Source organism: Bison bison, unplaced genomic scaffold (genome assembly GCF_000754665.1).
Source record: "Bison bison bison isolate TAMUID 2011002044 unplaced genomic scaffold, Bison_UMD1.0 scf7180017864465, whole genome shotgun sequence".
In the NCBI taxonomy this organism is placed as follows: Eukaryota; Metazoa; Chordata; class Mammalia; order Artiodactyla; family Bovidae; genus Bison; species Bison bison.
Genome location: NW_011495026.1, coordinates 4,197,500 through 4,207,271, shown reverse-complemented (window position 1 = coordinate 4,207,271; position 9,772 = coordinate 4,197,500). Strand labels below are relative to the sequence as shown.

Below are 9,772 nucleotides of genomic sequence, written 5' to 3'. Positions count from 1 at the left end.
AAATGGTGACTGCAGTCATGAAATTAAAAGACGCTTACTCCTTGGAAGGAAAGTTATGGCCAACCTAGACAGCATATTGAAAAGCAGAGACATGACTTTGTCAACAAAGGTCCGTCTAGTCAAGGCTATGGTTTTTCCAGTAGTCATGTATGGATGTGAGAGTTGGACTGTAAAGAAAGGTGAGTGCCAAAGAATTAATGCTTTTGAACTGTGGTGTTGGAGAAGACTGTTGAGAGTCCCTTGGACTGCAAGGATATCCATCCAGTCCATCCTAAAGGAAATCAGTCCTGAATGTTCATTGGAAGGACTGATGTTGAAGCTGAAACTCCAGTACTTTAGCCACCTGATGCGAAATGCTGACTCATTTGAAAAGACCCTGATGCTGGGAAAGATTGAAGGCAGGAGGAGAAAGGGACAACAGAGAATGAGATGGTTGGATGGCATAACTGACTCAATGAGGTGAGTTTGAGTAAAGTCTAGTTGGTAATGGACAGGGAGGCCTGGCGTGCTGCAGTCCATGGGGTCACAAAGAGCCAGACACAACTGAGCTGAACTGAGGCTACTCTGTCCTCTGCTATCTCCCAGAGTTTGCTCAAATTCACATCTATTGCCAGGTTCCTATGCAATATTGTTCTTTACATAATTGGACTTGACTTTCACCACCAGGCACATCCACAGCTGAGCACTGTTTCCTCTTTGGCCCAGCAACTTCATTCTTTCTGGAGCTATGAATAAAGTTGCCCTCTGCTTTTCCCCAGTAGCATATTGGATACCTTCCAACCTGGGGCGAGGGGGGACTTATCTGCCAGTGTCATACCTTTTTGCCTTTTCATACTGTTCATGGGATTCTCAAGGCAAGAACAGTAGAGTGCGTTGCCATTTCCTCCTCCAGTGGACCACAATAAAAGTTGTTTTCTGTTAATAACGTTTTCTTTTTAAAAAACTTAACAGAAATATGGCCAGCCTATTCAAGTAAGGTACATGGAACATGAAGAAAGACCAAAAGCTTTAAACGACTTGGGAAAAAAGATCCAACTTGTCATGAAAGTGACAGAAGCATACAGAAACAAGGTATTAAAACTCAAAGTAAATTGGTGGTAATGGTAATGTGTGTGGTATGCAGAGGATGGGGTAAATCTTAAAAGTTCTCAACTGCAGAGCGGTTGTTGCTACCAAAGTGCAGTTGTGTGGTTTTAATCTTTTAGAATTCCCTGAATTAGTCCAGTGAACAAATTCATTGTTTTCTTCTTAGGGATTTCATTATTGATACAGTGAAAAAGAGGTTTTGTTGAGCCTTTTTTTACTGGCATCTTTGAAACCGGACTCTGCCAGCATTCCTTTTGTCCCTTGGTGCCTCTTTTGGTTGCTCTTGGTCTTCCAGTCTTTTGCTTATCTGTAACTCCCATGTCCTTTATTCTTTTATATTTGTGCCCAGATCTGTCTTATTACTCTTAGCCTTTCCACTGTTTTTTAGCCTCAAATATTTAGTTATATAAAAGTTAGCTGCATTTGGATGTAACAGTAAGATTTGACAAAATTAAACTGATTTTTTTTTCCCTCTAAAGGAGAGGGTAGCAAACTTTTCCTTTATTTTTTTTTTAATTTTATTTTATTTTTAAACTTTACATAATTGTATTAGTTTTGCCAAATATCAAAATGAATCCATCACAGGTATACATGTGCTCCCCATCCTGAACCCTCCTCCCTCCCCATACCATCCCTCTGGGTCATCCCAGTGCACTAGCCCCAAGCATCCAGTATCGTGCATTGAACCTGGACTGGCATCTCGTTTCATACATGATATTTTACATGTTTCAATGCCATTCTCCCAAATCTTCCCACCCTCTCCCTCTCCCCAGAGTCCATAAGACTGTTCCATACATCAGTGTCTCTTTTGCTGTCTCGTACACAGGGTTATTGTTATCATCTTTCTAAATTCCATATATATGCGTTAGTATCCTGTATTGGTGTTTTTCCTTCTGGCTTACTTCACTCTGTATAATAGGCTCCAGTTTCATCCACCTCATTAGAACTGATTCAGATGTATTCTTTTTAATGGCTGAGTAATACTCCATTGTGTATATGTACCACTGCTTTCTTATCCATTCATCTGCTGATGGACATCTAGGTTGCTTCCATGTCCTGGCTATTATAAACAGTGCTGCGATGAACATTGGGGTACACATGTCTCTTTCCCTTCTGGTTTCCTCAGTGTGTATGCCCAGCAGTGGGATTGCTGGATCATAAGGCAGTTCTATTTCCAGTTTTTTAAGGAATCTCCACACTGTTCTCCATAGTGGCTGTACTAGTTTGCATTCCCACCAACAGTGTAAGAGGGTTCCCTTTTCTCCACACCGTCTCCAACATTTATTATTTGTAGACTTTTGGATCGCAGCCATTCTGCGAGAGGGTAGCAAACTTTTCCTTTAAATGAACAAATAACATTTTAGGTTCTGCAGGCCTACTATATACACTCAACTTGGCTGTTGTAGTGCAAGAGCAAATACACAAGTTTGTAAACGAATGGGCGTGGTAGTATTCCAGAATAACTTTATTAAACTCAGCAGGTTTAATTTTCCCTTCAGGACAGGTTTTCTGTGTGTGTGCTCAGTCATGTGACCCTTTGTGACCCTGTGGACTGTGACCCACCAGGCTCCTCTGTCCATGGGATTTCCCCAGCAAGAATACTGGAGCAGGTTGCCATTTCCTCCTCCAGGGCATCTTCCTGACCCAGGGATCGAACCCCAGTCTCCTGCATCTTCTACACTGCAGGCAGATTCTTTACCACTGAGCCACCAGGGAGCCCCCAAGTTTGCCGATTAAAATTTTAAATATTCACCGTAATTCCCCCAGATTTTATCATTGATGTTAAAACTCCATCAGTGGGCTGGAGAGACCAGCACCAAAGGTTTAGGGGAGGGCATTATCATAGTTTACATTTATCAAGCACTTACTAAATTTTGAGCACTTTGCATGGATTACCTCAGTTCTGACAAGAATGTTATTTTATAGGAAAATAGCAGTGCTTAAGCAACTTGTGAAGTAGTGATGTAGTCAGGATAAAATCTAAGCAGTCTAAAATCAACATACAAACCCTTAACAGCTACACTGTTTTTCACTACACAGTGTGGGAAAGGTGGTTACTTATTTTAGAAATAAAAGATTTGTACGTTTTTTAAGATAGAGTGCAGTCCAACCAACCTAAAGGAATAATCCAGGTACCAATCAATTGTGAATGTGCCTGCCAACGTCAGTGTCCATACAGGTACAAATAGAATGTAAGGATAATGGAAAAGAAGGAACAAGCAGACAAATAGAAACACCAAGAATATTTCAAATCTGGTATTGGAGGGTCTGTTTATTATTATTACAACCTAGTGTTTGCCATGCTGTCAAAAGCTTCCTGAAGATGCTGTAAACTGTTATTCAGAGCAAGGCAAGACTTCACTTATGCTCAAGAATTTTGAGTTTATTATGTTCCATGCTCTCTTCAAGGTGCTGGAACTACAGCATCAAACAAAACATTGAACTTATTCTAATATGTTTGTGGGAAAAGATCGACAGTAATGGGTTAGTGAAGTCAGATGGTGCTAAGAGCTGTGGGAAAAGTAAGGGACTGCCAGAGGTGGAGACTTGTCAGAAAGGCAGACTAATAAGATGACATCATTTGAGGGGAGAATTAAAGGAGCTGAGGGAGGGTTCAAGATGTATGATAATTATAAGAAAAATGTTCTAAAAGTAGGGGTGGGGACAGGAAGCAATTGCAAAATCTCAAGGAAAGGAAGTGCTGGAGTAACAGCAAGGAACCCAAGGGGACTCAGAACAGTAGGGGTGGGGTTATTAGTTCCCAGATCATGCAGGGCCCAGGGGCCATTATAAAAGCTTGGTTTTTACCCTGAGATAGGAGTCCATTGGAGGCTTCTGAACATAGGAGCAGCATGATTTAAGTCTAAAAAAGCAGAAAGACGAGTTAAATCATTAGAATAGCACAGGCAAGAAGTGACGGAACCCTAAGTCTGGACAGTGGAAGGGGAAGAAGTGGCTGGAATTCTGCATATACTTTGAAGGCAGGGCTGATAATTTTTATGTAGATAAAACAGAAAGAGGAGTCAAAATAACTTTAAGGATTTTCGGCCTGAAAGGATAAAGTTGTTAATTACTAAGATGAGCAAAACTTGGAAGAGTAGATAGGGAGGTAATAGTGAATTTGAAACACAGGTAAGTTGTTTCAAACTTTTCAAATAAGAATTCAAGTTGGAAGTTGGATAGAGTTGGGAGTTCAGGGAAAATGTTCAGGCTAGAGATTTTTTAAAAGTATGTAGACAGATGGATGGGGAGGAGATCCTCCTTCCGTATGTTGCACCATCACTTCTTTCTGGTTTGAGACCACCAGTCTAAACCATGACTTCTTAGATTGTCTTCTACATGTGACAGCTGCAGGTGTCTTTTTCAATTTTATTTTTCATTTCTCCTTATCAACAACTTAATCAGAGTCTGCTGTATAGAGTCAGAATTTTCTGTCTAGCTTGCTTGTGCCTACTTACCTTATTTCATTTTACTCCTTGACTGATTTAATTCCATGCAGCTTCTTTCTGAAAACTACTTTTCAGTTTTAATATTCTTCACAAGTCATTCCTTTCCAAACCTGACTTCTTCAGAAGGCCTTTCCTCTTAAAAAGGCATACTGATTTTTCTTTCTCTCAGTTTCTTCAGTTCTATGTAATTTGTAAATGGCTTCTTCATGTGAGTATGTGTGAGATACACAATAAGAGTCTAAATCGTTTAAGCAGAAATTATTAATAAGTTGGTGCTTATTGAAAAACCTCTCATTAAGTTTTTTTTTTTCCCTAATAGGATGAAAGATACGATCATTTGGATCCTGCTGAAATTGAAAAGGTTGAAAAATATATCAGTGAAGCCATGAGTTGGCTGAACAGTAAGATGAATGCACAGAACAAACTAAGTCTCACTCAAGATCCTGTGGTGAAAGTTTCAGAAATAGTTGCAAAGTCAAAGGTAAGAAACTATAAACTTCTGTTTTATAATGGATTCAGTCACTAAAATTTTTTAATGGGAGCCATACTCTGAGAAGTAATCAACTTACAGAAAAACAGAAATAGGAATTTGAGGCTAATCTTTAATTTGGGGGGGGGGTAAAAAGATTCTAGGTGGATCATGTTTCTTGATTTAATTAGTCTTACACACAAAACAGCTTTTAGATTTTAAGTGTAAAATAAAGCAATAAAATAAAACAATGCAACAACTAAAGATTATGTCTGATTTTTCTAGGCTAGATAAAACTTTTGAATCTCCATTCTAAAACCACGGTATATGCTTGTTTTTGACATAGTTTGAAATGTATAAAATTTCATGGTAAAATCTTACTTCCGAGATAAACTTTCCATGTTAAAACAAGTGTTACTACTGAAAATGTCAAAAGTTACAGAAAACATCATGAAAAACATGGGGATAAACTTTATAATAAAGATCAGCATCTAAGTAGAAAAATAAGACATTGGAAAAACAGCTGACAAAGAAATACATGTCTAAAAAACATATGAAAAGATACTCATCTTTGTTACTAATCTAAGAAATGCAAATTTCTTTTCTCTGATTTGGTTATTTGTTTACATTTACAATCTTTGCCATAATCGCCAAGGGTGTGAAGAAATGGACACCTTTCCCTGAGCAGTTTGGTTATATTTGTTACTGCTTTTTTCTGGGAAATCATTTCAAATGTATAGAAATTTAAAATGAGTTTACCTTTAATGCAGAAATAACAATTCTAGGAATTCACTTTGACTATTGCATAAGTATATAAACCCCTGCTTATGATACCAAAAACCTGGCAGCAACCTAAATACCTATCAATAAGAAATTAGATAAACTGATGCATATACATTATAATAGTTAACCATAGTATTTAATAAAAATAAACATTTTTTTGCAGATTTAATTTTGGCTGCTTTGGGTGTTTGTTGCTGTGCATGGGCTTTTCTCTAGTTGGGGTGAGCAGGGGCAACTCTCCTTATGGTGTGTGGGCCTCTCTTGTTGCAGAGCGCAGGCGTCAGTAGTTGTAGTGTATGGGCTTAGTTAGTGGCTTGTGGGCTCTAGAGCACAGGCGCAACAGTCGTGGTACACAAGCTTAGATGCTTTGCAGCTGTGAGATCCTCCCAGACCAGGGATTGAACCTGATGTGTCCCCTGCACTGGCAAATGGATTCTTAGCTATTAGACCATCAGGGAAGCCCAGTACATATATTGAGATAAAAGATTTATGCATGATGCATGAAAAAGGATTACAGAATCTAAATTAAAGTTATCTCACTATAAATTAGCATGTTCATTAAGATTTGTATGTTTGGATATATGTGTGCATGGACATATATCTAGAAGGATGTTCACCAAAAGGCTAATAATCTAGAGATGGTAGCTTAGTGGGTAAAGAATCTGCCTGCAGTGCAGGAGACCAGGGTTCAATTGCTAGGTTGGGAAAATCCCCTGGAGAAGGAAAAGTTAAACCATTCCATTGCCTAGAAATCCCATGGACAGAGGAGCCTAGCAGGCTACAGTCCATGTGGTAGCAAGAGTCAGATACAGCTTAGCAACTACACCACTACCACCAGAGGAGATGGCATATCAGGTGATTTTTTAAAGTCTGGTTCAGTATGCTCATAGGTATTTGATTTATTTTAAAAACAGGTTTGGGTTTTTTTTTTTATTGGAGTATATTTGATTGACAGCATTATAAGTGTATATGCAGTGATTCAATATTTTTACAGATTTTACTTCATTTAAAGTTATTCTAAAATATTGGCTATATTCTGTTATACAGTATATCCTTGTAGCTTATTTCTTTTATACATATTTGTTTGTATCTCTTAATCCTGTATCCTTATCTTGTCCCTCACTTCCCTCTCCCCACTGGTAACCTCTAGTTTATTCTCTGTAAGTCTTTTTTTATGTTGCTGTTATATTCATTTATTTTTTAGATTACACATGTAAGTAATAAGATATAGTATTTGTCTCTCTGTAAGCATAATACCCTCCAGTAACATCAATGTTGCTGCAGACAGCAAGTTTTCATTCTTCATTCTTTTTATTCCATTGTATACATATGCTACATCTTTGTCTGTTCATCTGTTTATGGACACTTAGGTTGCTTCCACATGTTAGCTATTGTAAATAATGCTGCTAGGAACACTGGTGTGCATGTGTGTTTTCAAATTAGTATTTTCATTTATTTCTGGATACTGAGGAGTAGAGTTGCTGGATCGATCATATAGTAATTCAACTTTTAGCTTTTTTAGGAACCTCCATACTGTTTTCTATAATGGCTATACCAATTTACATTTCCACTAGAAATGTACATAGAGTTCCCTTTTCTCCATATCCTTACCAAAATGTTATTTGTGTTCTTTTTGAACACAGTCATTCTGACAGGTATGAGACATATCATTGTGATTTTGATTTGCATTTTTCTGATGAATAGTGATGTTGAGCAACTTCTGTGCCAAACTGGGTTTTTTTTTTAATAATAAAGCAGTAAGAGTTATTTTCCTTTTTGAGAAAGTTTTACAGAGAATCTATTATAACTTACTCCTAACCAGGTGAGAGGCAGAGTGTGACAAGAACAGTTTGCCAACTAAAACATTCCCCCAGGATGTTACCTCCTATTTTCCCACCCCACCCAATTTCTGTGACACTGGTCTTGAAAGAATATAAAGTGTTTCAGTAGCATTACTGAAATGGTCTTTTATTTCTGTAAAAACCAAGGATATAATATCTGAAATAATTATTAAGTTGAATTTACTTCCATGGCTTATTTTTCCTTCGACAGAAAAAGCTACTCTGTTTTCCAAAAGTGAAGTTAGTGTATACTACCAAGACAGGGATCAAGACCATCCCCATGGAAAAGAAATGCAAAAAAGCAAAATGCCTGTCTGGGGAGGCCTTACAAATAGCTGTGAAAAGAAGAGAAGCAAAAAGCAAAGGAGAAAAGAAAGATATAAGCATCTGAATGCAGAGTTCCAAAGAATAACAGAGAGAGATAAGAAAGCCTTCTTCAGCGATAAATGCAAAGAAATAGAGGAAAACCACAGAATGGGAAAGACTAGAGATCTCTTTAAGAAAATTAGAGATACCAAGGGGACATTTCATGCACAGATGGGCTCGATAAAGGACGGAAATGGTATGGACCTAACAGAAGCAGAAGATATTCAGAAGAGATGGCAAGAATACACAGAAGAACTGTAAAAAAAAGATGTTCATGACCCAGATAATCACAATGGTGTGATCACTGACCTAGAGCCAGGCATCCTGGAATGTGAAGTCCAGTGGGCCTTAGAAAGCATCACTAGGGCTCTTTCGTCTAGGCTGCCGACATGCCATCCAGACTAAGGAAGACCCAGAAACTTAGGGGCCACGTGAGCCATGGCCACGGCCGCATCAGCAAACACCGGAAACACCCGGGAGGCCAAGGTAATGCTGGTGGCATGCATCATCACAGGATCAACTTCGACAAGTATCACCCAGGATACTTTGGGAAAGTTGGTATGAGGCATTACCACTTAAGAGGAACCAGAGTTTCTGCCCGACTGTCAATCTTGATAAATTGTGGACCATGGTTAGTGAGCAGACACGAGTAAATGCTGCCAAGAACAAGACAGGAGCTGCTCCTGTCATTGATGTAGTGCCATCAGGTTACTACAAAGATCTGGGGAAAGGAAAGCTCCCAAAGCAGCCTGTCATTGTGAAGGCCAAATTCTTCAGCAGAAGAGCTGAGGAGAAGATTAAGGGTGTAGGTGGGGCCTGGGGCCTGTGTCCTGGTGGCTTGAAGCCACATGCTGGGAAATTCATTAAATGTTAAGTGCTTTTCTCTTAAAAAAACAAAAAAGAAAGCATCACTAGGAACAAAGCTAGTGGAGGTAATGTAATTCCAGTTGAGCTATTTCAAATCCTAAAAGATGATGCTGTGAAAGTGCTGCACTCAGTAAGCCAGCAAATTTGGAAAACTCAGCAGTGGCCACAGGACTGGAAAAGGTCAGTTTTCATTCTAATCCCAAAGAAAGGCAATGCCAAAGAATGCTCAAACTACCACACAATTGCACTCATCTCACACGCTAGTAAAGTAATGCTCAAAATTCTCCAAGCCAGGCTTCAGCAATATGTGAACCGTGAACTTCCTGATGTTCAAGCTTGTTTTAGAAAAGGCAGAGGAACCAGAGATCAAATTGCCAACATTCGCTGGATCATGGAAAAAGCAAGAGAGTTCCAGAAAAACATCTATTTCTGCTTTATTGACTATGCTAAAGCCTTTGACTGTGTGTATCACAATAAACTGTGGAAAATTTTGAAAGATATGGGAATACCAGACCACCTGACCTGCCTCTTGAGCAATCTGTATGCAGGTCAGGAAGCAACAGTTAGAACTGGACATGGAACAACAGACTGGTTCCAAATAGGAAAAGGAGTACGTCAAGGCTGTATATTGTCACCCTGCTTATTTAACTTCTATGCAGAGTACATCATGAGAAATGCTGGGCTGAGAGCAGCACAAGCTGGAATCAAGATTGCCAGGAGAAATATCAATAACCTCAGATATGCAGATGACACCACCCTTATGGCAGAAAGAGGAACTAAAAAGCCTCTTGATGAGAGTGAAAGAGGAGAGTGAAAAAGCTGGCTTAAAGCTCAACATTCAGAAAACGAAGATCATGGCATCTGGTCCCATCACTTCATGGGAAATAGATGGAGAAACAGTGGAAAGTGTC

At 38.9% G+C, this 9,772-nt stretch overlaps 1 protein-coding gene and 1 pseudogene across 1 annotated transcript in view; both read left to right on the top strand.

Annotated features, from left to right (window-relative positions):
• Nucleotides 1-9,772, top strand: part of HSPA4L (heat shock 70kDa protein 4-like) — a 61,961-nt gene that overhangs the window by 46,120 nt on the left and 6,069 nt on the right. Inside the window, exons 17-18 of the mRNA XM_010860257.1 lie at nt 952-1,071; nt 4,855-5,016. Of these exons, the coding sequence (XP_010858559.1) occupies nt 952-1,071; nt 4,855-5,016 (282 nt within the window). The remainder of the gene's footprint in view (nt 1-951; nt 1,072-4,854; nt 5,017-9,772) is intronic.
• Nucleotides 8,366-8,925, top strand: LOC105003220 (annotated as a pseudogene).